The 26438-nt window shown below is 46.9% G+C and overlaps 9 protein-coding genes across 9 annotated transcripts; 3 read left to right on the top strand and 6 right to left on the bottom strand.

Annotated features, from left to right (window-relative positions):
- Nucleotides 1-324: 324 nt before the first annotated feature.
- On the bottom strand, nt 325-2173 carry I203_108119 (uncharacterized protein; the record flags this gene model as incomplete). Its single annotated transcript, XM_019148297.1, has 4 exons — nt 325-798; nt 875-1726; nt 1813-1921; nt 2040-2173. 4 exons carry the CDS (start codon nt 2171-2173, stop codon nt 325-327), a joined length of 1569 nt encoding a protein of 522 aa, XP_019002530.1.
- Nucleotides 2174-2864: 691 nt separating this feature from the next.
- Nucleotides 2865-4200, top strand: I203_108120 (uncharacterized protein; the record flags this gene model as incomplete). The annotated part of the gene is made up of 5 exons (XM_019148298.1): nt 2865-2966; nt 3033-3102; nt 3199-3457; nt 3592-3699; nt 3867-4200. The coding sequence occupies 5 exons, from the start codon at nt 2865-2867 to the stop codon at nt 4198-4200; spliced, it is 873 nt and encodes a 290-aa protein (XP_019002531.1).
- Nucleotides 4201-5104: 904 nt separating this feature from the next.
- I203_108121 (uncharacterized protein) lies at nt 5105-6254 on the top strand (the record flags this gene model as incomplete). The annotated part of the gene is made up of 4 exons (XM_019148299.1): nt 5105-5337; nt 5429-5677; nt 5771-5845; nt 5918-6254. 4 exons carry the CDS (start codon nt 5105-5107, stop codon nt 6252-6254), a joined length of 894 nt encoding a protein of 297 aa, XP_019002532.1.
- A 1857-nt stretch (nt 6255-8111) lies between these two features.
- I203_108122 (uncharacterized protein) lies at nt 8112-9537 on the bottom strand (the record flags this gene model as incomplete). Its single annotated transcript, XM_019148300.1, has 5 exons — nt 8112-8417; nt 8478-8638; nt 8711-8867; nt 9016-9348; nt 9418-9537. The coding sequence occupies 5 exons, from the start codon at nt 9535-9537 to the stop codon at nt 8112-8114; spliced, it is 1077 nt and encodes a 358-aa protein (XP_019002533.1).
- A 133-nt stretch (nt 9538-9670) lies between these two features.
- On the bottom strand, nt 9671-13319 carry I203_108123 (uncharacterized protein; the record flags this gene model as incomplete). Its single annotated transcript, XM_019148301.1, has 3 exons — nt 9671-10092; nt 10164-10644; nt 10722-13319. The coding sequence occupies 3 exons, from the start codon at nt 13317-13319 to the stop codon at nt 9671-9673; spliced, it is 3501 nt and encodes a 1166-aa protein (XP_019002534.1).
- A 2645-nt stretch (nt 13320-15964) lies between these two features.
- I203_108124 (uncharacterized protein) lies at nt 15965-19271 on the top strand (the record flags this gene model as incomplete). Its single annotated transcript, XM_065518328.1, has 11 exons — nt 15965-16100; nt 16238-16247; nt 16358-16409; nt 16559-17026; nt 17187-17208; nt 17291-18065; nt 18153-18225; nt 18377-18580; nt 18721-18862; nt 18950-19065; nt 19194-19271. 11 exons carry the CDS (start codon nt 15965-15967, stop codon nt 19269-19271), a joined length of 2076 nt encoding a protein of 691 aa, XP_065372693.1.
- A 399-nt stretch (nt 19272-19670) lies between these two features.
- I203_108125 (uncharacterized protein) lies at nt 19671-20073 on the bottom strand (the record flags this gene model as incomplete). The annotated part of the gene is made up of 2 exons (XM_065518329.1): nt 19671-19839; nt 19973-20073. The coding sequence occupies 2 exons, from the start codon at nt 20071-20073 to the stop codon at nt 19671-19673; spliced, it is 270 nt and encodes an 89-aa protein (XP_065372694.1).
- A 76-nt stretch (nt 20074-20149) lies between these two features.
- Nucleotides 20150-21830, bottom strand: I203_108126 (uncharacterized protein; the record flags this gene model as incomplete). Its single annotated transcript, XM_019148303.2, has 7 exons — nt 20150-20553; nt 20645-20816; nt 20930-21196; nt 21294-21313; nt 21412-21541; nt 21660-21670; nt 21764-21830. The coding sequence occupies 7 exons, from the start codon at nt 21828-21830 to the stop codon at nt 20150-20152; spliced, it is 1071 nt and encodes a 356-aa protein (XP_019002536.2).
- A 1409-nt stretch (nt 21831-23239) lies between these two features.
- I203_108127 (uncharacterized protein) lies at nt 23240-25837 on the bottom strand (the record flags this gene model as incomplete). The annotated part of the gene is made up of 13 exons (XM_065518330.1): nt 23240-23387; nt 23487-23522; nt 23613-23673; nt 23753-23970; nt 24036-24113; nt 24214-24289; nt 24337-24435; nt 24490-24536; nt 24600-24993; nt 25054-25167; nt 25228-25351; nt 25419-25524; nt 25593-25837. The coding sequence occupies 13 exons, from the start codon at nt 25835-25837 to the stop codon at nt 23240-23242; spliced, it is 1746 nt and encodes a 581-aa protein (XP_065372695.1).
- Between the last annotated feature and the right edge of the window lie 601 nt (nt 25838-26438).

Consider the following 26438-nt stretch of genomic DNA (forward strand, 5'->3'; position numbering starts at 1 on the left):
AAAAAAATGATAGATAAAGAGCAATGCGAGAGTGTGTCACGATCATATACGGTATGAGTGAATGAACCATTAGAAAGAGAAAAGATTTATGTATAATATGAACAAGGAAACAACGGGAACAAATGAGCATAAAATGAAGATCAGAATCGAATAGATAAAGGTCATGAAAGACGCCCAGGAGTAAAAGCTGAAAAAAAAGAAAGGAGAAATGCAAGAGGATATTGTGACCAAAGTAGAGAAGAAATAGCAAGCGCGACGTCCCTGTTCATGTCATTCAAATTCAACATCTGTCAACTATCATTTGATCGTTTTATCGTATACTTTTTATTGTTTTTGTCGATCACCCTGATTGACTTGACCACCTCTTCCACCTCGACCACCCTGATTCCTCTGCCCACCTCTACCACCTTGTCCACCGTTGGGTTGTTGACCTTGTCCTTGACCACCCTGCCTTGGTCCACCTCTATTACTAGCTTGTCTTTGACCTTGTCCCTGTCCCTGTCCTTGTCCCTGAGGAGCATTCACACGTCTTTCATCTTTCTCCTTTCGAGTTTCGAAATTGATCTTGCCTGAAATTCCATCAATCTTAATTCCATCTTCACCTCCTTGAGCAGATGGCAAAGAAGCGATTATGGCCTTTCGAGCGAATTCGACCTTGTAGAATTCGACAAAGGCGCAGGCTTTAGATTTGACGATTTCAACTTTCTTGACATCTCCGAATCGCGAGGCGGCGTTCTTGAGATCGTTCTCTGATATAGATTCACCACCTGCTTGGTTGTCGGCTGACCAGTTGGGAAGCTAAGAATGATAAGACAACGGTCAGCTGAAGGTTTCAGATTGTACTGGTGGGAGTTCGAGATCATCGATGACTTACCTTTACGAAACAATGAGCAGTGTTGACCTTCAAGGCGTTGGTCACACCAGGAGATTGCTTCTCGGCAGAGCCAGATGCCATAGGTGCGGCTTCCTCCTTCTTGGGAGCAGCTGGGGCGGCAGCGGGAGTCGATGCGGCAGGTTGATTAGACACGACAGCTGATGACCAAGCTTTTCCACCTGAAGCAGCAAGGGAAGCCCAAGTCTTGGGCTTAGGAGGGGCGGCAGGTTGAGCAGGAGGGGCGGGGGCAGCAGCTGGGGGAGCGGGGGATGGAGCAGCGGGAGCAGGAGAAAGCGAAGCAGCCGGTTTGGGAGCAGCGGGCGCTGGCGCAGGAGCTTCAGCAGGTGGAGGTGGGGCGGAAGTGACGGGTTCTTCAACTGCTGGTGCAGGTTCTGAAGGAGCTACATCTTTATCGGGAACAGAAGCGACGGCTGCCTCTTCAGGTACTGCATCTTGCTTGACTTCTGCAGGAGTTGAGACCGGTTCGGGTTCGGGTTCAGGGGCCTTTGCAGGCTCTTGAGTCACTTGTTCGGCAGGTTTGGTCTCGACTTCCACAGGTGCAGGAGTAGGCTCAGCAACAGGTTGAATAGGTTGGGGTTCCTCTTCAATCTCCTCATCTTCGTCTACATCTTCTTTGAGATATCGGAAGATATCGTTCAGGACGAAGTATCCATTGGGTTGTTCGGCAAGGAAGAAAGTTTGAGTGAATTTTCGCCATGGTTGGTGGTTATTCGACATTTCACCGATAACAAGGATAATTATACCTCCGTTGGCTGATGATTGGGAATCGATGGAGTGGATATAGACTTTACACTCATTGTAGCCGATAGCGACGATTCGGTCGTGGATTTCCTATACCATGAACAATCAGTGTTGTTGAGCAGGTTAACTAGAGTAGAACCAGGAAGATAAGGCATAATTCGCATCACTCTACTCACCTGTTGTCCTAGAGCGATTTGAGACTCCTCTCCTTCCTCTCCGTGGATGAACGTCGATCGTTTATTGTAGAAGCAGTGAAGTCGGTGAGGTTGTTTGTTCACAAAGTTGCTACAATTTGAATGATTCTCGTCAGCTTACGTCCGTCGTAATGAAGGCTGAGAATTTCTAGGGATTCCCCTACGATTTCGGCGAGATTGGATCGATTTGATGGAAAGACCTCACTCACTAATATTGAGGGACGAATTGCCATCCGACGTCATTAGGTTGGATCTTGGATTGTTGAGCTGAACCGGCGGCAGGAGTGGAAGCTGGGATGGTGGTATCGGCATGGCCGTTGGTTTGGGGGACTGAAGAGGACATGATGGAATATCTGTGATGGATAAGAATGCCGTCAATTCAGTGTACCACCATCTAGCTTGAGTGTTGTCAAGGACATGTCCACCCACAGAAAATGAACTACCGATAGACTATTGATTCAAATTCCAAATGATAATGTTCGTTTTGGGTTCGGTGATATTCGTGAGCGATGCAAAAGGAAAGACGAGATCGATTCCGTTACAGCGAAAGTAAGTGAGACTTGGGGTGATTTTATCTGTTCTGTTTTGTGGATGTACGAGACTGATGCTGAGACTGGCACTGGCACTGATATGTGATGCTTGATATGTGATATGCTGTTGCGATGGAAAGTAAGAGATTGACGAGGAATGACAGTGAGTGTCCGAGTAGTTGAATGACGAGCAGGAGAATGAGAGTGCGAGTGCGGAGATATGGGAGATATGGGATGGGATTTCAAGGTGGAGGTCATGTGGCACCCACCCCCGTAATCTCATCGTCATACACACACCGCACATACACGCGTCGTCAAATCACTCAATCGTACATATTCATGCTCTTCCTCAACCATTCAGCTCGCATCCTCAAGCAAATATCCAAAACATATCTGTAGACTAGTCATCATAATTCTCACTGCTCACCGCTCATAGCATCGACCCAAAACCACTCAACCACCATTTCTTCCATCTCCCTGCCCAACGCCCTTCACCTCGTCACCATGTCAGTCGACTTGCAACAATCCCTCTCGGAGCTTCAACAGCTGTTTGACGCACCGGGAGGATCGAGGGACGAGGTATCAAAGAGACTGGCAAAGCTCAAGGTGAGCTGACGAATCAATGCAATCTTGTAAATCTCGATCAAATGGCTCACACTTGATCACTTATAGCTCGAACTTGCCCAAACCGGATTATATTTCGCACCACCTACAGCCAACCCACAGGATCTCGTAGCAGCGAGTAAGTCTTCGTTGATCAAGACCCCTCACTAATCATAGTAGGATACTGTACAACAGAGACATGTGCTGATCTCACTCTGTTGATCGATTTAAACAGGATCAATCCTCGAAATAGGATCATTCCACTCTCTCCGCTCAGGTAACCTAAAATCCTACGCCCAGTATAATTTCGCCTTACAACCATTTTATCTCAACCTTTCCTCGATCATACCCGAATCACCCAATCGACCAATAACATTAGGCTTGCACCTATTAGCGTTACTCAGTGAAGGTCTATTGACAGAGTTTCACACATTGTTGGAAACTCTGAAAGTGGAGCAGTTGAGTGATATATTTGTGAAATTACCTGTCGATTTGTGAGTGTTCCTTCGTTGACTCTAAATCGAGGCATACCTCGATCTCAAGTCTTTACGACTAAATGCATGTTGTCCGAGCACCCTCATTTGAATGTGGAAGATAGACAAATGCTGACATGTCTACTGTACCACAGGGAGAAATGGTTGATGGAAGGTGCTTACAATAAAGTGTACCGAGCGAAAGATAGAGTACCAAGGGAAGAATTTGGTTTCTTATTAGAAAGATTGATGGGAACTGTTCGGTGAGTTTATCAACACTGATCTTTCTTGTTCATACCTTTCTACTCTTTCATGTATGACAAAAGTACATCCAAAACCTTTTGTCGCCTCGAAATACCTGCTACATCCTCCTGGGCTGAGCCATCTCATCCTCGAACCCCTCTCACTGACATACTCCTCATTTATATAGTGGTCAAATAGCCTCAACGATCGAAACCTCCTATCCCTCTCTTCCCTTAAAATCAGCTGCTACTCTATTATTCTTCAAGCCCAATGAGACTTCCCAATTGAACGAGTTCGCTCAATCTCGAGGATGGGAATTATCACCTTCTCAACAGGTATACACTTTCCCCAACTCCATCAAACCCGATATTGCCTTGGCGGCTTTACAGCAAAGTTCGGAAACCAAAAACACGAGCGCAGTGTTGAGTTTGGAGAAAGGTGGTATAAAGAGGGGTACACCGATGGTTAATATGGTTGGTCCAGCGCTGAAATTGGCTCAGCAGTTGGAAGCTATCGTTTAATCTATAGATATCAAGTAGAAGTAGAAAAACGATGAATGTACTGTACATATAATATACATACGCAGTCCCAAAACTTTGAATTCATTCTATTGTGCCCTTGAATGCAAGGTGAATGAGCCAAGAGCAAGATGATAGTCGCTAAATACATTGGCTGTTAGCAACACCCGTGTATGAGTCTATGTAGACGGGTATCTTGGTTGACATTGCCATCGGGAGTGTTTCAAATGTGGTAAGGAAAACATCAAATACACGAAACAACAGAACGTACGTTACAGTAAGTCACTATGCCGAGGGAGGCATGGGCCGAAGGAGTGCCCGAGTCTCCAATCACTATATCGAGCATCTGACACATAGGAGACTCCCAGAGGTATTTTCTCGTTGACTGCAGTTCGATGATGTCCATTGCGCTAGCTGAGTAATCATGGTGATTGTGCCACTATGCGACTATGCGACTATGCGACTATGTGACTATGTGAATATGTGAACTGATCATACATCCCTGTATGAGTAGCGTTAAATGGCATCTTCCGTGGCCGTGCCTGAAATACGGTAGGGCTATGATGAATAAGCACATAATCCGAAGGACCAAAAGAGGAATTAAACCTAATGATGGATCGATTGGATATTGATAAGCACGTAAGTTGCGCGTGCGATTGAGCAATACTCGTACTCGTTGGTATCCGACTGCCGAAGACCGAATTGACTGTTGAGGTGGTAACTTAGTTGACGACAATTGATGTGATTGACCGAATATCGCATTAGGAAAGGTATAAATAGGACGGACGTCCCATCGATCAAGTAATCACAAGATGACCCCACTCATTGACTTGCTCCCTAACGTCTCAGACACAAATAATCTTCACAATCACTTCTCGTAAATACTCCTTCGGAACGTAAACCATCAATGTCATCTCAACCTGTTATTGGCTTTTTAGGATACACAGGTTTGGTCGGATCTCACATCCTTCCTCACTTGTTGGAATACCATAAACAAGGTCAAATCAAATTGATCATCTTACATCGAAAGGGTAGTGATACTTCCAAGATCCCGGATGATGTTGAGAAGAGATCGATTGATCTGAGTGAAGGCGGTAAAGAAATCAATAAAAAGGCCGTGGAGGGTCTTCAAGTCGTCTTGTAAGTCTCCCATTATTCAAGCCCGCTACTCGTTTACCTGATTACCTGATCTTGCTTCGATCCGACGGTTGACATCTATGATACATTCCAGATCGACCGTATCGGGTGAAGGTCTCGAATCGCAGATCTACCTCGTGGACGCACTCGAAGGTTCAACCACATTGAAATCTTTTGTTCACTCCGATTTCGGTACCAACTGGACTGCCAAGGAATTGAAAGAAGCCCCTGGGTTGAGTATCATAGGAGTCAAAGAAGAGGTGGTAGAACATGCGGAGAAGAAGAACGTTCCACTCACTCATGTTAGAGTAGGGGCTTTTGATCTTTTCGTGTTTAAATTCCAGTAAGTCCCAAGGCCTCTTAAGTACCAAAAATACTCGTATACTCGTATACTGTACTGATGTAAGCTGATATAATACGCCTTATGGTAATGTAGAGCCGGTGGTACAGACGTTAAAGGGAATGTAGTTCAAGTATTTAGAGATTCATTGAAGAACCCCCTAAGGATTACGTGAGTACCAGAATACGTTTATTGAAAGTACAAACTGTTTATCGATGACTGACTGAGTCGTGTTTACTATAGATCCCTCCCGTTTCTGGGACAGGCTACTGCTCAACTCCTCTTACACCCGGACGAAATCGCCAACAAGACCTATCAAGTGTACGACCACGAACCTACCGGACAAGATTTCGTCGACGCCCTCACCAAGCTTTATGGATCTAAACCTGAGATCACCCATTATACAGAGGAAGAATACCAAAAAGCAATACAAGTACCTGGTACAAGTGCGATCTTAGCTGCCATCAAAGCTAAATGGGGAGATGACAATTGGGGAGCAACTTCACCTAGACCAGAAGTCAAAGGATGGAAATCTGTTTCGTTTGAGGAATTGACAACGGAATGGGCTAAACAATTGTAATTGTAGACAATGTGAATGAGAATCAAATGAAATGAGTTATATCTACCATCAAAGATAGGATAAACATGATTGATTGTATATCACATGGACGATGTTAGAGATAGTGGATGTATAAACTAATAATCAACAACTAAGAAACGTATCATATCAGGGGCAGTATTCTCCAGGTGGGAGAGTATTGACCATATCATTTTGACTTGGTGCCTTCAATGCAGATTCCCAAGTATGTTTCAATCTGTATACAGTCCAATCTGGATCCACACCTTGATCGATCGGTATGGCGCTGGTCCTGACGGCTCTACAATTCAGAGGGTAAGCTGATAATCTCTCCGCGTTGGTTTTGTTCAACCTTGTTCCCCAATTCAGAATTGAGATCCTTCCGAGGTCAATGAATTTGGTCCCTCATAAGGAACTAACAATAATTTATGTTTGGTTCCATCGATTCTACGACATGTAGATTTGACGTTTTTCTGCGCAGTGGCCTGAGATAAGATCGCACGAGTTCCCTGACCCAGGGTATCGCTGGATGTATAATCCAACCCAGACACAGAAGTTGGATCTAACGCACGAGGTCTCACTAATTGACCTTCCGATTCTGTGTAGTTTTGTGTTTGTCTTGAGCGTTGGAATTCTATCGGTTGATTGTTATATGATGGAGGAGTGCGATGCTCACAACCTTCATTGGGATGTACGAAACTTTGATTTAGGAAGGTCGCTTGATATCATTTGAGATCACTTGCCCAGTAGGAAGTCACCTCAACGATTATACCGAAATCGATGTCGGACATACCGTAGCGTACTGTACAGCTAGTAGTGGTTCTGTATTTCTGAAATTACGATTGCGAATGCCGTTTGGATCAATTGGTTCACGTATGATATTGATGATTGCGTTGTATGATTGTATTCAATCGAATGGAAATCGAGGATCAAATATATTCACCTATTTAAACCTCGCATAGGTATAACGTATGGTCAAGTATCTACTACCTTTGTTCTACCGAATCTTTTCGGTCTGTAGAGTAGTATTACATGTTATGCCCATTCTGAGCTCGAAGCTCATAGTGAATGAGAGCTAAAGCTAAGAAGGCGTAGAAAGCGAGTTGATTTGGTACGTACTATGTCAGAATATCTTTTTCCAATCTATCTCACTTGTCGGGCATTGAATCATCGATAAGAAGTACTGCCGATGCGGTAGAGTCCAGTACAGTACTGTATCTTCTTCTCCCTCGGCTTCGGAGGACATCATGATAGGTCAGTTGTTCTCCGATATGAGCGGTAATGGTCCCTCAACCTAGGCTGAGACTTGGATCACAAGCGAAGTAAAGCAAACTGCAGAGAATATAGGTACAGTACAGTATGGATAACTTATTTCTTCTATGCCCTGCCACATTCATATGTATAGGTGTGTACTGATAAAACTCCCTTGTCTATCCTGGCATTTTGACTCCATCGTCCCCAATATCATATATCGTACATTGCGACCCAGTACTGCAATGTATATACACAGCCACATCGAAGGCCGAACTTCGGGATATGGAGTTTTATATTGGTTGCCTACTACTTCAGGCCTCTAATTCAGCGAAGACAAATCTGCCTTCAGAAAGAGAGATAAGCAGGGTACAACAAGGTTATTGAATTATCGATGAGGCAACTTTGGAACTGTACTCGCAATCATTGTTCTCAACCGATTAGTTAATATACTTGTCCATTGTATTCATCTAAATATCATGACTGATTATCACCTTCTGTGTGACTTCAAATTATAATGCTAATTATTACTAGATATACAACATACATACGTATTTGATCATTGTTTGGCGCGATTTCCTTTTGACAAATTAATATATTACTTTTCCATTAATGTTGATGATCATGTTGATGTTGATGTTGATGTTTGTTTCCAGAAGACTGCTGTCTTTTCCTCTCTTCCCATTCCATTGCCCACTGCTCTTTCTCAAACTCGTCATACGCATCTTTGTTATTAAGCCATCGTTCCTGTACATCCCTCACGTCGTTTCCATTTCCACCGGACATGATAGTTCCGAATAAAGCTTGAGTATTGATCGCATTCATATCATCTTCGGAATCTTGATTATGAGGTATAAATATGTATCCCGTCATCTTATCTACTATTCGAACGAGATTCATCATTGATGATTTATCCTATAATCCATGTTACTATATAAGCTCTGATTGTTCCCAGTACAAGATTGACTAACTCACCTCAACAGCCAAAGTCTCAAATCCGACTAAACCGAAATCATCCACTAATTCAACCATGGCTTTATTCAATTTACCGAATTTAGCTGCACGAGGTTCAGAGTCGAGTTTGGCAAGTAAATAGGACAGATCCTGGACTTCGGTATAATAGCTCAGGTCGAATGCTGGAAAAAGGAAGAGTATATACTTTAGCACAAAACCCTAAGATCGAGAGGTTTTCAAGACCGTGTACTCACGTAGTTCACCATATGTAGATAGCAGATCAATTTTACTCAACACATTGACATGCGGCATCTCCATTTGTAACATCGCCCGCAAGGCCAATAAAACGACCGAGATGAATTTGGAGGCATCGGTGATATAGTGTGCGTCGCTGAGGTGAACAGCTGCGAGCTGAAATACAAATCAACAATTAGCGCTGGTCACCGAGGAGCCTGTGGAATGCGAAGGGTACGTTGAAGACAAAGGCAAGAATGAGGAGTGAAGCAACAATGATAACGTGATAAACAGACTCAAGAGGAATTTGGTACACTTCACTCACCCTATAATCCAATTTACCCAATTTCTCAACCATATTCTTCAACGAATCATGATTAGTCCACAGTTCCACCTGACCAGGCGTGTCAAACACCACATATCCATTCCCACCATCATTTTTCAGCACTTCATCCAATCGATCTATCAACCAATCAAAGTTCGCTTCTAGGTATTCTAAACAATATAACATTGCTCCATTGGGTCCTAGACCGTATTCTTCCATTACGCTATCCAGGTCGACGAGTTCAGTGATAGATATGGAACATGGATAGGGGGGGATGGAGACAGCTGGATCAAGGTTGACTATGTGTATCGGTCGATTGAGTGCTGCAAGAAACTAAGTCAATCAATATAAGAAAATTGCTTTAAACTTTGTAACTTGCGATCATGAAGAGTGTGGACTCACCTGATGTAATCCATGGCAGTAGGTTGATTTACCTGCACCAGGTGGTCCAGTGACTAGTTGACCGAATGCAGATTTATGTTGGACCTTGGATTCAGGTAGATTATCTAAGGATAATGACATGTTGATGGAAATTTCAGTTGTTAGATGATACGGTATGACCTAATTTACTTGTGATTTTGCTGAGCTGATGAGATGATACAAAAGGATGATGATGATTATGAAAGACGGGGTGAGTTGAGGTTGTCGATGCCTTTTAATGAGAATGAGAATCTCCAGGAGGAGTCGGGAACTCGTCAAAGAAGCTCACAGCTGCCGAGTTTCGATGATCGTGGCCCAATACAGGGGAAGTTGAAGAATCCCTGACACTTCCAGGAATGGGTGATAATCCTCCTGCGGTAAAGTCTTGGCGGTGAGGAGCGAGTGAGTAGTTTTGGAATGATGAAGGTGCAAAGTTGATATGCTTAGACGCAGATGAAGGTGAGGTTGAAGAAGTCGAAGTTGAAGTTGTGATTATACCGAATGTTCCTGGTGATAAGGGTGCGTGAGGTCGTGAAGGGCGGCGTTTCCCGTCAGGTGTTCTCTGTGTGGCACTTTCCTCTTCTCCCACTTCCTGGGCTTGCGCTTGAGCTTGAGCGAGATTACGGATGGTATCATGAGATCTGGGGAATGGGAACTCTACAAACCCATATACATGCATATAATCAGCCATGATCCCTCTGATCACGAACATGTAGAAATAGACTCACCATGACCCTCAGACAGGATGGGTATAGCAGTCTCATGAGTATCCTGACTCCTCTCGTCCCTCTCTTCCTCGTCGCCATCATCAGAACGTAAATCTGGTGAATCGGATGTTACAGGTCTCCGGTTGTTCCAAGGAGCCATCAATCTCTGTTGTACTCTCGAGGTATTCATGGCATTATCGTTCGTTTCCAGTTGATCCAGATATCCCATATAAGGTTGTTGCGATTGACCGCTCATGTTGGGAGTAGCTATCTCAGCTGTCGACTCACTTCCATCAGAGGGTCTACGAGGTTGATCGTCCTCTAATACGATCGTACTGTGAGGGGTGGGATCCATGTCGTAACCTAGTCCGACGGGAACAGGACCTTCCGGTATAGCACGAGGAAGGGAAAGGTGATTGGTGGAGGATGGTGCATATTGACCTGGGATAGGTGTGTTGGAGAATGATCCATTCCGATCAGCGGGTGTACGGAAGAACAAACCCTATGAACCATCGAAATAAATCAGGTCAGCTTAGTCTTCGTTATCCTTATAGTCAGGAAAGTGAAGCTTTATCTCACCTGGAAATCCCTATCATCCGGTGTCTGACCTGGACTATCTTCACTATTCGCCTCACTCAACCTATCTTTCCTATCCGATATAGGTGTAGATCTAGCCGATGTACCAGCTCTACTCCAACCCTCAGAAGCATCCGTATAGATGGTGACTTTTGAGACATTCGATTCACCATGTACGATATTTGGTCTTACATCTAAGAAGCTCGGGCCAGACTTCGTTCGTGGTGAAGGGACAGTGGAGATCGGGTAGTCTAATGCAGCCGGAGATATCGAATAACTTACATCGGGTGAAGAGAATCGTTGATGTTGATCTTTTTGAGTAGGAGATTGCACCGCTACTCTTGGTGGACCGGGTACAGACGTCGTACCGAATTTTTTCTTATGCGATTCGCTGGTGTTTGGTCGATTTTCCATTAATGCCATTCGGGTAGGACTGTATTTAGCCTGTTGCTGTTCTAACATACCAACACTTGACGCTCTACTTCTCCCAATCGCTTCTTCAAGAGCGGTCTTACGTCTAGGTTCATCAGACTTGATAGAAGTGGTTGATGAAGAAGGTGAAAGTACCGATGAGATTGAAGTGGACGCTGTAGTAGGTGTAGAAGCAGAAGTCGACAGATGTCCTGTCTGAGATGCAGTAGTGGAATCGCGGATGATTCGATGTACGACCGGACCTTTGGAGGGAGATTGGAATGCTCGTTTTGTCCTAGCGCGTTGTTGCTGTTTAGCCAAAAACGCTCTGGCAGTCGCTGAACCTCCATCAGATAATCTAGACTTCGCAGTAAAAGTTTTGGGTGAAAGGGGATCAGTCGTTTTGGGGAGTGGTGCAGTCTTCGGCTCAGACATATCCTCATTATCGATCACTATCACCTCCCTGTCGACTCCAACAATATCAGGTGAAATGGCAACGCCAATTTCGTCTGTTAACGAAATGAATGGTCCGGATTCAGGCAAGATTGGTGAAATATCATCTTGAGGTATATCAGGTAAAGGCTTTGATAAGTTCAGTGGAGCAGGAGGGCGGAAAGTCCCTTCCCTTTCGTATTTTGCAGAAAAAGGAGTTCTTCTCGAGGCCCCTTTACTGATTATCACAACACCACCTTTATCGCCCTTATCAGCCACAGAGGGTTGCTTGAATTGTAAGGATCTCCCGGAAGGTATGGCAGCTGTAATAGGATATCTCGATTCGACCGATGCCGTAGCAAAATTCGCTAATAGTGGATCACTTCTGGTCAGAGCGGAATTAGTCGAATACGGCATGGAAGTCGATCTTTTCCTGTTGTTGTGTGAGATGTACATATAATCGTCGGAGGAATATCGAGGTGCTGAGAATCGTTGCTTGGATGAATGGCCGTGATCTTTCGAAGTGACATGGGAGGGGCGAGCAGTGTGTGTAGTACCGAGGCCATCAAGATTGAGGAAGCTTGTATTCCTACCGCTGTTCTTTCTGCTTGATTCTCGCCTAGTTACTGAAGATTTCCTCGAAAGAGGATTCGAGCTGGAAGCAGAATTAGGATTGGGATTGGTGAATCTCGATCCGAATGAAGCTGATCTTTTCCTAAGCGATGTTGAGGGAGTTAGAGCTCTGATCAACGAATGACTTCTACTTCTTCTGCTTGAACCATCTATCGACTTTTCTCTACTTCTTGCTCTAGCATTTCCAATAATGGGTGCACCGGGCGGAGGAGCAGTGGATCCCAAACTCAGACTTCTCCCTCTTCTTTTGACCAGATTGGCCCATTCTTCTCTCTCTTCGTCTCTAAACCTCCCCTTTTCTAGTACAGCCTCATTGTTATTCGTCGTAGAAGTCGAATTCATACTTCCCACACTCAACCTTTTCTCATTCTCATCTTCAGGTGTGGTAGGCGGTGTGATCTCATGAGGCAACAACGTAGGTCGAGGTAATAAAAACATGTCACACATGGTAGGTACCGCCCATCGTTTGTTCTCTGCTTTATATTCGTACGGATTGTTTTTCCTAGGTTTAGGTGCTGATACTGCTCTCTGGCGATGGTTGGTCATACCATTTATGGGCTGAGATCTTTGTATAGGATTGCGATTGAATGATGAAGGTGGATATGATTTCTGTTGAGGGTTGTTTGAAGATGATCCAGCTCGTAGTTCTCGATTCAAGGGGGAAAATAGAATATTGGGAGCCTGTAATCCTGTTGGAACCGATGACGAAGAAGGAATTCTCTCTGGCTTATTGTTGAGATCCGATATGGAATTGTAGGATGGTGACTTGTACAATGCACCTTGTTTACGAGATGAAGGTAACAATCTTGCAATTCCTGAAGAAGGATTGTTATCATAAGTGTCGAGCGGTGTGGTAGTTGCTGGTCGAACGGGAAATGGTTTCGAGGTACTGGGTCCAGCAATGGCGTTGGAAGTGGTAGAGAAGACATTGCTGAACATGGAGTAATTGGTAGAAGGTTTGGTAGGTGATATCGGTGATAGGCCGATCCCACTTTGCCTGAAGGGTAAGTCGGGTCTGGAGTTGGGACTGTAAGGAATATACCACTCGTCCCCTCCATTATTAGGGATCGAGTCATACGTGTGACGAGAACGGAGCTTGTTGAGGACGGAGGGTTGACGTTCCATTTTGAATCAGGGAATGGAAGATGGAGCAAGGGAATGGAGATTAGGAGAGCTGACGAGATGATGCAAAGAAGACTGTATGATCAGCATTTGACCTCCGGTGAGTCTTTTCGTAGATATAGACATCTGATGAGGTTCACGTCTCATTCTGCTGAACTCACGATTGACCAATGATCTACCTTCGAGCTAAAGATCGGTGGTGGTGGTGGTGGTAATGGTGATCTCTTGTATTCTTCAACAATTGCCCAAAGAAGGATGTCCCTCTCCTTATGTTTGTCCTTCTAATCGGTACCGCTCCGAGCTTGCTATTCGTCCGCGTATGTGTGAGGATGGGGATAGATGATTTTTATGTCGTTGAAAGAAACACAAGCACGGATGACGTTCCCTTTCTGAACCTAACGATCAATGCTGGTCTTTGGTTTTTTGGTAAGAAAAGATTTTTAGTGTGGTGCTAAAAGACGGAATGTTCCTCGTTCCTCCTCTATGAAAATTGGCTAGCACGTTATGCTTGGATCGTCGTTGGTGTTTGAGAGAGTAATGTTCACCTAGAGACGCGTCTTTGTCTTGGAATATGCTGTGAGTCGAGATATAAGTGGGAGATTGACGAAGACCATGAAATGTATTTTGAAGATATTGACACAGCAGTCAAGGATGCTCTTGTCCTCTCCCTCACCATTATCACCATCATCATCATCGTATACTTGTCCTACGACAGGGTTACGCACAGACCCATCCGCACCCTGCAAGATGTACTCCGGTGTAGGTGTGTGCGGTGTTCGGGTAAAAAGGTACAAAACTCCCCCTTAGGAATTCACACTTTCACTTGATTAAACTCTACTCTAATCACATATCAATCTCGGCACACCCCGCTTACCTCGTGCTCCCAGGTCTGCAGCAGAGTGATCGAAAGGGACAGATGAGATTATATTCCAGAATTCTAGAATTTAATCAAAATCATACTCATCAAATGACGCAGCAGCATCATTTCTTCATCTCCTTTGTAACCTTTGAACATGACTTCTCCATCATCACCGTTCCTTGGTCCTTGAACCTGATAGACGCCACTAATGAGCAGCAAGAAGCCGTAGACCGATAAATTAGTGTGGAGCGTAATCGTAATCCTAATCATAATTCCTACCAAAGGTTAATTCCATACGTACGAATATTCAGAGTAGTACTATCAACTGTAGTGTGGATTAATCTGCTAGATCTGGATCTACGGCAAGATATCCTCTTGAAACCATTCGTGATTCTTGATTGGTACCGTATGTCACCTGAAATAATCCGCATGTAGCACGTGATCAGAGAGATATGGCATACAGACATTTACTCGTATAATGCATCCATACTGCATTTGTACACTGTGGACGCTCTACCGTATACTAATCTACTTCCTTGCCTTTACCACTTCACCTCAATTTATGCGATCTACCTCTTTCGACCAAACGATCTAATCAAATTAAATCAGTCTTCTTGCGAATCAAGTAAAAGTCAAGCGCAAAGTGGACTCAGAACTCACATGAAACCCCAGAGTGATCAAACCCGAGACCCATCCTAGTCCGATCAATTCGATCCATCCTTTCCACTTGACTTTCATCTATCTGTCTTTGACAACTTGTCCAACAAAAGCCATAATGAGGTATCAAGGAGATGAGCGTTGGAGAACGTGATGGAACAGCGCAGGGAGATGACGAGATGATGGAGGACAAATCGTAGAATTAGCTCTTGACATTCGGCAAATGGCCAATGATCAATTCCGAACTTGGACTTGTTGGTGATGGCGACGGTGATCTCCTATATCCTTCAACGATCAACTCATACAAGGATATCTTTTCACTTTCCTTTTCCTCGTTCCTTCTGATCGGCACCGCTGTCCGGTCTGTCCGTGGGCGTGTGAGAATGTGTGAGATGAGGATAGACAATTTTGATGCTGAAAGAAACCAAAGCACTAGTGACGTTCTCTCTCTCTGCGCCTAATGATCAATGCTCAAAGCTGGATGGGTTTTCTGGTGAAAAAAAGATTCTTATAGGGGTGCTGAAAGATGGAGGAAACCTCGTTCCTCTACAATTTTGATATGAGGGAGTCTTGAAGGGGCTAGAGACGCTCAGGGACCTGATACAAGGCAGGCAGAAGCAGGTGAAAGCTGCTGTATTTTAATTGATTTGAGCTCAGTAGTGCGTGGTGTGTGGTGTGTGGCGCGTATACAATAGCTCCAGCTAAAGCCGCAAACCAGACTCATGGCCCGCTCCCACATACAACGATAAAATAGTCGCAGTAATGACAAGGAAGTACGGTCATTGACCTGTACATAGCTCGATATTTCAGTGCACATGCTTTCATATGATCAATCTGGTTTCACGCAATGCTTGTTCTTGATAACAGTTGTTAAATACGAACCAAGTCACTCGTGTTGCTATTTCAGGGCAATCAGACTCGTAAAAAGTGGAGGCGTCCAATTTGGATTGCTTATCTCTCTCGCCTGCCCCACATATATGCAAGTACCCATGGCCGCCGGACCTTATCGCCCTTCAGTTGCTTATCGCGAACCACACATACTACTCGATTGGTCGATTGACGTGCTCCTCCAAAAACAACTCCACTTATCATGAACTTCGTATAATTACTCAGTCCGTTAACAAAGAGTACGATGCCGATGTCGGATCTGCTTGAATCTGACTCACCTGGAGAGGAGGAAGTCGCGACTGTACAGGTTGGTACGAGTGCTGATGCCACTGCCAAACAAGATGAAGTTTATAAGCCTCGGTTCAGAAGGACTAGGACTGGTAAGTTACCTGGACTGGCTGTACTGGAGTTCTGCCTAGCAGCAAATTTCCAATAGGCGGAACGCCCATATTCGCGATACGTAGGCTAATCTCATGCTGGATTTATCTTGTTCAACCGGGTCATTCATGCACTCTAGGATGTTTGCGGTGTAGAAAAGGCAAACATAACTGAGTCATTGTCGCATCGTATCGCTTCCAGGTGGTATAAACTGAACCACTGTTCCTGTTCTTACGGCTCATGTGCACTGCTCTCGTAGGTGCGACGAGGAGAAACCAGTGTGTAGGCGATGCCGGCATTCCAAGGGAGAGGTGAGTGGGGCGTTCCGCTAGGTCATTTGGCTTGTCAGTGTCGGCGTTGGAGCTTGCTGCCAAATGACTTGGACAGCGTGAGGGGGGACGAGGACCTTTGAGTTGCCCAACTAACGAAGTCACGTGGGTGATTGTCCTCGTTCGTGTAGTGCATATGGCCTATACTTCTTCGGGTCTGCGGCAACGAGAAATCACGAAACCCCGACGAAGAGACCACCGACCGACAACGTGAGGACGGTCACCAGCCATCCAAGAAGCGACGTCGCAAAGATGCGGCTCACATATACGAAACAGGCCAAGATAAGGGACATCAGGCGGGACCAACAACAAATAAGCGACAGCAAGAAGGAGAAAGAGCGAGGAAAGATGTATATTTCCCGCTAAATGAGGAACAAATGGTCGGTCAAGCGAGCGATTATACGTTTGATTACGATTCCGACATCGCCAGGATCACGAGGACAGTCAAGACTGTGGCCACTGCTCGGCAATCGAAGAATGGACTAGAAGAGGAGGACGTCATGGATCTTGTTAGGGCACAAGGAGAAGATGGAACGCTGGCGAGGGTGCCTACTGAGCCTTTGGTACTTGTATTTCCTAACGACCATGAAAGAGAGCTTGTGAGTATGAACATCCTTGACCTCTTTCGCGCGCACCTCTCGGTGTTCAGGATGGCGCAGCACCAGCAGTATGGAAGGTCAGACTAGCCTCCTGGTGGTATCCCTGTCGTCCATTAAGTGTTATTGAGGTTAATTGACTGACTCACATTTCGTACCGCAGATACATCATCTACTTTGTTTCGGTGAGCCGCTGGACTGTTACACAGCAGTGAACGCGGGAGACCAATTGCTGTTCTCGGTCTAACATTGTCTCACATCATACAGGGAATATCCTGCTTTACGCCGTACCTCGAGCCAATCAACCGATTCAGTATCTCAACCTAGGGCAATGTCTCACCAATCGCCGCGGGACATCGATCAAGACCGACGCTGTCCTGTTATCGCTGCTGTCTGTCGCGGCGGCACACCGATCATCGATTGTCATGCAACAAGAGCACAAGTATTTGAAATCGCCTCCAGTGGGAAGATGGGGCAGTCCGCGTCCTGGCCATATCGCCCTGATCGATCATCCGGAATCGGACCATATGCCAATCGGCTTGGGGGGCGAGTCCTCACAGAGTCAAGTCACTGTGAGGAGGCATGAAGGGGAGGGAGATCACCGCCGAGCTATCGGAAACCAATTTGCGAGATTGGCTCTTGAGCTGTGCAAGACGGGTGTTCTCTTGAAACTCGCATCGGGAAGCAGATCATCGTCCTTAACTCCGACTATCTCTACGGACAACCATGCGGTGCAGCGCAAGGAGGTCAACGATGATCTTGAGGAGATATCGATCTTACTCTTATCAAGCACCGTATCAATTATCATCTCCCAGGCTCTTAATGGCGGCACGTTGTGGCGAGAGGCCTATGCGACAGCGCTAACCATTATCGGAGCGCGTGGTGGACCCCTGAGGATGTTGGAGTCGGCCCAGCGCAGATCGAACGAGGAGATTATGAGGGTCAGGACGTTATTGGAGAACTTGGTCATCGTGGACGTGTGTTGGTGTCTGGCTTCTGGGTCCGCGCCGACACTGATGACCGAGGCATTCGCCCCTTGGTGGTGAGTGAATCTAGTTCAGGGAATCAGGTTGGGCTGATTGGCACAATACGAGGGAAGCTGATGTGGACGGTCTTTGTATGGACATAGGTTTGACTTTGTGGAGAGCGATGAGGACACTGTGCATAACTCTTACGGGGTTGATCGGGGTGTAAATGAGATGGTACGCAAACAGAAGCAAATTATCTCCCACCGCTCGGCCGTCATGCTGCTCTGTGTCAACAGCTCACATACGCTTGTTACCAATACGTTCACCGAGGAACAACTTAGGGGACTGCGCTGACTGAAGCCGGAACCCTTTTTTCTCCTCTTAGCTGAACCGAGTCAACATTCTGGTACACGAACGCAAACTACTCACCACAGCACTGGACCCCACATATCTCCAACAACATCTCGAAAAGGTCCACGATCTTTTGCTAGAGCTTTCCGTGTGGGAGAATGACTTGCAGAAGGATGCCGGTAGTGGAAGGCCTGCTAGAGTGGCCTTGGGGAATACTGTGCTCGTCCACACGATCAAGGTGGGTAAATATCGATTATCCCTGAGAGGACAAACGATCTGGTGTATCTGATATCAGGAAGAACAAGGGCTGATTTCAGAGCGACTCATTCCGGTTCTACGTATTGTTCTCGTACGTATCATTCTCGCCACGATTGATAGATTGTGATCCACGTGGACCTGCTCGACCATCCGCATTCGCACTCCGAAGTACAAGCCTCCGCCGAGATTGCTATTGGCAATCTTCGTCGGTCTAGTGCAGGATCGGCTGTGGTGGCTCTTCTTCTCCCTGCCATCATCAGTGGTGAGTCCTGTCGGAGACACCATAGCTCCACCAGGTGCTTCTTCTGCTTCCCCTCTAAGCTGGCAATTGACCATCTAATCTTTGCAGGCTCGATGATGTTCAAGGAAGAAGGGAGAGACCGGATCAGGAAAGCGATCATGGAGCTACGATCAACCACAGCATTCGCTTTTGACGTTGAAGAAGCCCTTGGGATGTTGAACAAGGTGAGTGTCAAGCTACTCATCAAACATCAATACATACTGCCAATCGTAATGCGCCCTCGCCCGAACTTCGCTCAACCCCGTCAATGCGCAAGACAGAAGCTTATGTGTCCCATTTACCGGTCTTGCAGCTGTACGCTCTTCGGGATCAGGGTCAGGTAGATCCGCCTTGGCGCGAGGTGATGAAGGCTGGGCTATTGTTGATCTGATCTCCATTGAACTCGAGTGAAGTCTTGCGTTGTGCAGTCCCTGCAACATCTTATGTATCTGAGTCGGGTATCTCCGGACAGGTATGCACATTGTACATGAGTGTGTAGAGATATGTGCGCAATGTACCCAAGATAGCGCGGGCGTCTGTGGTGACATCACATCAAAAGGGATGCAGCTTCATCGAATCGTCCATACTGTGTCAAATGATGCTCTCATCTAAAGTCTACGTCTATGGGTGATCAGGAAGCTATTTCCTTTCATTTTCTATCCAGTATCATCCCATGCTTACAATAGATATCGTTTGTGGTTTGGATCCAGATAGATCGCCTCCCCAACTACAGCCGTAGCTAAAGCCATGTGGGCTTCTCCATGTGCACGCGATGTGCAAGAAAGGTCAATTAATCCTCCAACGTTTCCTCATTTTCGTTTGCTTCCACCCCTTTGCAATTGTCGGTGTTGTTGTCGCTGTTCACCCTGAAACTCTGGACAGTAGACAAACATGCGATGCCGCCAAACACGAGCCATACGATTGGGCAGTGTCGCTCTGCGCTAACGCCGTACAACAGGCTGATGGAGTGGAAGTGATGATGGGGTAAGTACAGCTTCAGCTTTCGGCTTCATTAAATGTTGATAGGAAGGCAAAGACGGCATTCGGATAAACACAGAGAAGGGGGGTGTAAGTCAAAAGAAGTGGACTTACCCGAATAATGCTGGTCCCATTGATCGTGCCAGAGCACTGGTGATAAGCGATATACCGTTGATCGCTCCGAGAGACGAAGCGGTTGGAGCAGCGGCGTTCATATCGGTCTCTCAATATGTGGCGTCTCGGGAGACCCCAGCTGGATCTTGCGTCGTTGGAAGAGCGAAGACAGGACACTTACGGGAAGCAGAGGTCACCGAAGACGTATAGCACCAGCAGCGGGACCATCATGAACCACAAATACCTAAGCGATCCATTTGCCACCCATGTTCCATCTCCAATTTCACCGGCTGCGGAACTTCCGCCGCCGTCCTCCGAGTGGAGCACAAGCACATTCATGCCAGGCGGTAACATAAAGGCGGCTATCCAGCACGCGGCGAAAGACCGATACAGCGTCTTCTTCTTCACGCGTTTCAAAGCTTGTGGGAATAGAAGAAGGTTGAACGCAATTGACATACCGCCCTTGACGGACAGGCATGAGGCGATACTCGTCGGAGAGAGGGCAATTCCGCCCAGTGTGGCCGAAGAGTAGGCGAAGAGAACGAAACCCGCGTCAAACGACATTGCAGTAAGAGTGAGGACTGTGCGGCGATCATTACCAGGGTGAATCAGCGAAATGCAAATGATGAGCTGCGATTTGAACGCCCAGAGTCAAAATACGAGTCAACTCACGGAAGATGGAGATGAGGACCTGTTCGATCGCTTTCATCGACACCAACTCAAAGAAGCTATGAGCCGGTGGAAGGGCCTCGATAGCATCTATGGGCTCTTCGGTCAAGAGTGGTGTCTCTTCGGTCGGTTTGGCGTCCTTAACGGCGGCTCCATTGCGGCAAACCGGGTTGGTCTGAAGCGTATGTTAGAATCAGTCAATGCAGAGATGATTGTAAGAGCTACGAAAAGATACGGTGACAGAGAGAAGAGCAGAAGTTGCGAAAGGGGAGCGATGAACTGACTCACCTCTTCAAGACAGAAAAGGACGAGTACAGCAGCCAGCAAAGACATGGAACCTATCAACGCGCTCGGCAAGAAATACGCATTTTTCCTCAAAAAGTTCGATTTGGCCATCCATGAATTTGGGTACTGTGTAGCTGGGTTCTGAAGTAACGCTCCGATAGCTGGGCCCACTACACATGCGAGGTCCCAGCAGACCGTCCAGAGAGGATACACCCAGCCTTCGTTATCCTTCGTAGTGATCTCGCCTAGCACAGCTCGCATGACGGAAGCCTGTCGAAATACAAGATGGATTGATTCGTTAACTTAGTCAGGCTGGCGATTCTTAGTGCATCGACAGATGAGTAGAAAAAAAGAACACGGCACGCACATTCCCACACAGCGCACCACCTAGATGGACGGTCGAGTCGAGCCCCACGAGATCAGCGTAAATTTTCCACGCACACATACTTGACCCGACAGGTTCGATTGACATGAAGTCAACTCACTCAGGAATCGAGCTATCATGGCCCACCAGAAGCTTTGACTCATACCGAAGAGCGTATGCGTGACAGCGACACCGCACAGACCTCCCAAGATGACAGGCTTCCTCCCTATCCTGTCTGACAGTTTACCCCACTGATACATGAACAGCACGGAAGACAAGGCAAAGGTGCTTTCGATCGCTCCAGAGTATTTCCCGACGCTGGACTTCGGTACGTCGGGCATGAGGTTCTCTACCATCTTGTTCACGTACGGGAACAGGATCTAAGTGAAAGAAGAGTATTCTTCAGGCTCCGGCAAGAGATTCTCGGCATGAATACAGAGATATCACACAGTCATGTTGAGGCTAGTACTTACGGTGTATCCTATGGGCCCTCCCCCGCGCTGACAGCAACACTGCCAGCTGCCATTTCGAGAACGTCATCCTTTGACCTCTACTTGTGCAGCGACAGCGCCCGTTCGTCCTTTCGTCCTATACGTCTCGTGTCTCGATTTTCCGCGATGTTGTCTGTATAGACCGGTCGTTTCGGTATGTAGCTTCTGCGTTCTGTATCAACGAGTGAGCAACACAAGTCAGTCATGTGAGTGATATGATTCCGCTTGATAGTGTAGAGCAGCGAAGTTCTACAATACTTGAGTCGCGCTTTTGTTGCTTCGTACTTTTAACGAGAGGGGTAATGACGGACGGAGATGAGCGGCGGTTGCCTTTGCTCTGGCATTTGCCGTAAGCAGCGGCCAGGCACGATACTTCGATACTGAGCTTCGCGATCAGTTAACCGCAAGCGCAGGCTGCAGAACTCGAACACTTAGGAGCTGTTTGCTAGCTTCTGGCGTCCTGGGATTTAGCCGCGATACTGATACCGCGCCGCCAGGCTTATCGCATTTCTTTTCGAGCATTGACTGTTGGGACAGCCATGTGGCGCTGCAAAAGCTCTCTCTTCTCCTTTCCCTGCTCCACTACAAGCACCGCAGATCCTCTGATGCCTCCTTCCCCGCATGAAGCTTGCTCTCCTATAGCACTCCTATTAGGTACGCTTCCCGAGCTGCTCCACTCAGCCTGACCAATTCGAGATCGTACACATACATCAGTGCATTCAGGTGGTAAATCCCTAAGAATAACTCTGTGAGATATCCTCCGCCGCCCAGGGAACAGCAGTGAGCGCGAGTGGCAGAAACAGTCATGCAGCAAAAATGAGATGGAGGGGCGAGTCGATGGCACTGGTAGCACAAGGGATGGCGGGACCTACACAGTGTGCAAGCGCACATCCAAGTACATAAGGTGATAGGCATCCTGGAGGCAGCCACAACGTGTGTGATGCCCTGTGTTCATTAGAGCAGTCGGAGGCAGCGCACGGGCGCCTGTCCTGTTCACTAAGACTCAAGACTACTCGAATACTCCCCGTCAAATCCACAATATGGCAGCAAGTCGATAAGTGCGGCGCTTTGCCTGCTATGAGATTAGATTTATTGATGCAAAGGCGTCTCTAGAGTTCAGAAGGACGACGAGTGATTCAACATCAAGCACTCATCCATTCGTCATTCAACACATTTCATGCATACAACGCTAAAATCAAAGCTACTCTGCGTTACAACCTCGTTTACTCGTCAAAAAGAGAAAAATCGCACGTCAAATATATGAGAAATGATCCACATGAAATAAACGCCTCCCGTCTGATCAAGCACTCACAGCCCACGTCCATTCATCAAATGCAAAAAAATCAAAGCTTCGTTACAAACTTTCTGCCTCCCTCACATACCAGGACCAGAATTCCGGCCTCCGCTCCCCAGCACCAATACTGCCTCACGAGTGGCGCAAACATGCCGCCGCCCCTATCAGACAGCTTGACACCTGTCAACACTCAGCTCGGAGGGATCGGGATTACCCCACCAGTATGGGAAGTCTTTCGCCGCTCCTGCTGCGCCGAAGAGGGCGAAGTTGAGGATGAAGTAGATGACCTGAGTACCACCGTCGAGACTCGCACTGTAGGAGTAGTGAGTGATGAAGTGAAACGATCTGTCAGCGGGCGCTATGACTGTGGGACTAAAAAGTGCTGGTAGTGTGCTCTACGCGATGACTTACCTGAGCAAACAATTGTACTTGACGAACCATCTAGGTCTGTAAGCAGGAACAAGTCCAAGTCGTTAGCAACAGGACTCAACACCGCGTCGACGATTGCCGTATGATGAGCGATTGCCCGAAGCTCACCGGTACTTCCTAGCCCACCATTGGGACATGAAGCCGATCAGGGCACCAGACCACCACATACCTACAGAAGCAAGATCGATCAGCCTCACGCTTAAGGTCACTTACTGCCCCAGCAGGCGAATAACGAGGGTATCACTCACCATTGACAGAGTATGGGAGCCAGCCCATGTAGTTGGTAATGATGGGAGTGTTGAGATCCCTCCAAATACTCTGCTTAGGGAATCGCCTGTACATGAGCCAGAAGGGAATCGGAAGTACCAAGCCAATACCCAAACAAGCGGGAATGAACCAATATGGTCCATTGCCAGTGTACATCTGCTTTCCGAGAGCACCGAAGGTGATAGCCTTGGAATTGGTGCTGATAGGCCTCGATGGTCAGCTTTTGATCAGGTATCCATCTTGGCATAGCGTCAGATGACTTACCCCTGCAGATTCCAACCGGACCAGATCCGACTACCGACTGGGTCTTTCAAGATCTCACGATGAGCAGACATGATCGACCTGAAAATGCCATAGTAGTCAGTAAGTATACGACTGGAACGATCGTTTTTGTAACGGATCCGCCAGGTAGGTGGGTGCAATGGGTCTACTGAGCACTCACCTGTAGATACAATAATTGAGGGTGGCGCCGAGGAAGGTTCCGCAGAATTGAGCGATGAACACGACTCTAGGTGGGACTTTGGCATATTGGCCAAGCTATGGAGTGATATAAAATCCAACTTACTTCCGTTGGAGGTAAAAATCGAAGTACTCATAAAAGGCAAGCCGTTGGTGCGGCCTTCACCAACATTGCTGTAGTATCCTCCCATCATCAAAGCGTAACCTATAGCAGGATGTTAATTCGGTAATTTGCTTGCCAATCCCGAGGACTACTCACAAATGAGCAGACCTATCCAGGAATTCCACTGAGAGTTGAACGGCCACCTAAAGTACCAAATCCCGTGGGGTCAATATCGAACGTATACTGCAGTGTAAGATAGTACAGACACTAAACATAAAGGATACGCCTGGGTGATAAGAATCCAGTCAAAACTGAAGGAGAAGAGACCAAGACCCTCGTTGGAGGAACCGGCTCCGAACAGCTGTCGCACCACAGTGTGTCGACCGTTGTCTGCCAAGCAAATGATTGAGACAGCAGTGAGAAGAGGGAACATCCATGAGGGAACAATCTCCCAGCAGAAGATGGCGATGAAGACGATCCAGAAGAACTTCATTCGCTTCTTGTTCAACATGCCTCCGAAGTGCATGGACTGCAGAAGAGACATGTAAGGCAAGGTCTCTGGCCATACAGCGTAGGTTGGGTAGATGAGAGAGGATTGAAGAACACCACAGACCGCATATCCGACACACTGGGTAGCCCAGGTCTGAATGATAGCGACACCTATAGTGAATAAACGTCAGCCAGCAGTCTTGAAATGTGCATTGTATGAAATTGACCCACCGGGGTTTATCTCAATGTTGTAGTACAAGTTGAGAATCGCCACGATGGTGACCGCTTCAGCGGTCGAGACCGAGGCAGTCGATGAAAAGATGACGATAGCGGCATGCTCCTTGACTGTGATATCTCACTATCAGGACATTTCCATATACCCTCTAGAAGTTACAGAACACGTACTGTTGAAAGGGCCGGGGTTGAGGTATCGCCATTTCCCTTTGGAAGGGATGACCGCAGCCATAAGATTGCCGAGAACATATGCAATAATGAGCTGGAACAGAGCTGACACCGACGCATTTTGAGGCTATTGTACGTTTATGTCAGCCACGCTGAAGTGCAAGTGATCCCAACGCCGCGCATAATAAGCTTACTTTGAAATAGTAGATCTCCGCAAGGACAGCACCAAAGCAAGCAAGACCGGCACCAAGGAACCAAAATCGGAAGGGCAAAACAGGAAGATCGGGATCGTCTCGAGGGCTGGAATGCACGACAGTCAGTTGCTGTCTGCCCATCTATCGACCATCATAGTGTGGCACGTGACTCACTCTACGACATGCGAGACCAGCTGATCAGCGTTTTCTACGACGATCACCTCTTCCTGTTCGATGTTCGGTTCGTAACCCTTGTCGTTGACTTCGTTGACGCTGACAGTTGGCTCGATGTACTTCTCGGACAATTTGTTGGCGTTGTCGTTAATATCCGAGTCCCCAATCCTGGGTAGCTGGTGGATGGCCTCGCTTGAGTCTTCCCCAAGAGGGTCGCGGTCGATCTCTTTCGACGAAGATGGCATTGTGAGTACCCTTGTGGTGTATTGACAATGTTTCGTGGTGGGGCATGAAAGGAATCACGTTATTGTCGGGGTACCCGAGCGGCCTTTTATCGACTTCACCTCTTCGTGATCCTTATCTTTGTCCAATTGGTCGATCATTATGCGTCATGAACTTCACTCTCAGCTGCAGCGCCGGTCGAGCGGTTCATGCCCATGAACCAGATAAGAGAAAATGGCGTCCGGACACTAAACCAGTTGTATTCGTCGGACCATGAGCAGTTAGTTTGTTCTTTGTCGAAAGATAAGCTGCGGCCCTAAGCCCTGGCGGCCAAATCCGCTCCGGCAATTTCCGTCAGCTGGAAGTTAGCATAAGCTCATGGGTTTGCGCTTGCGCCTATGTATAAAGCTTAAAGATTCCAACCAACATCGAAGCGCTTGCGGCTAGCTTCAATTGGGTTACATTGCCGCTCGCACCAGCACCACGTGTGAGACGGAATGCGCTTAAGACCGCACGTCACGTCAACCCGACTCGGACCTGGTTCACACCTCCTTTGGTTCTCGCTTACCTGGACAGAGGTATATGAACGCTTGTGCATCTTGGTGCAATACACTGATATGGTAT

Source organism: Kwoniella mangroviensis, chromosome 3, assembly GCF_000507465.2.
Source record: "Kwoniella mangroviensis CBS 8507 chromosome 3, whole genome shotgun sequence".
NCBI classification, from domain to species: Eukaryota; Fungi; Basidiomycota; class Tremellomycetes; order Tremellales; family Cryptococcaceae; genus Kwoniella; species Kwoniella mangrovensis.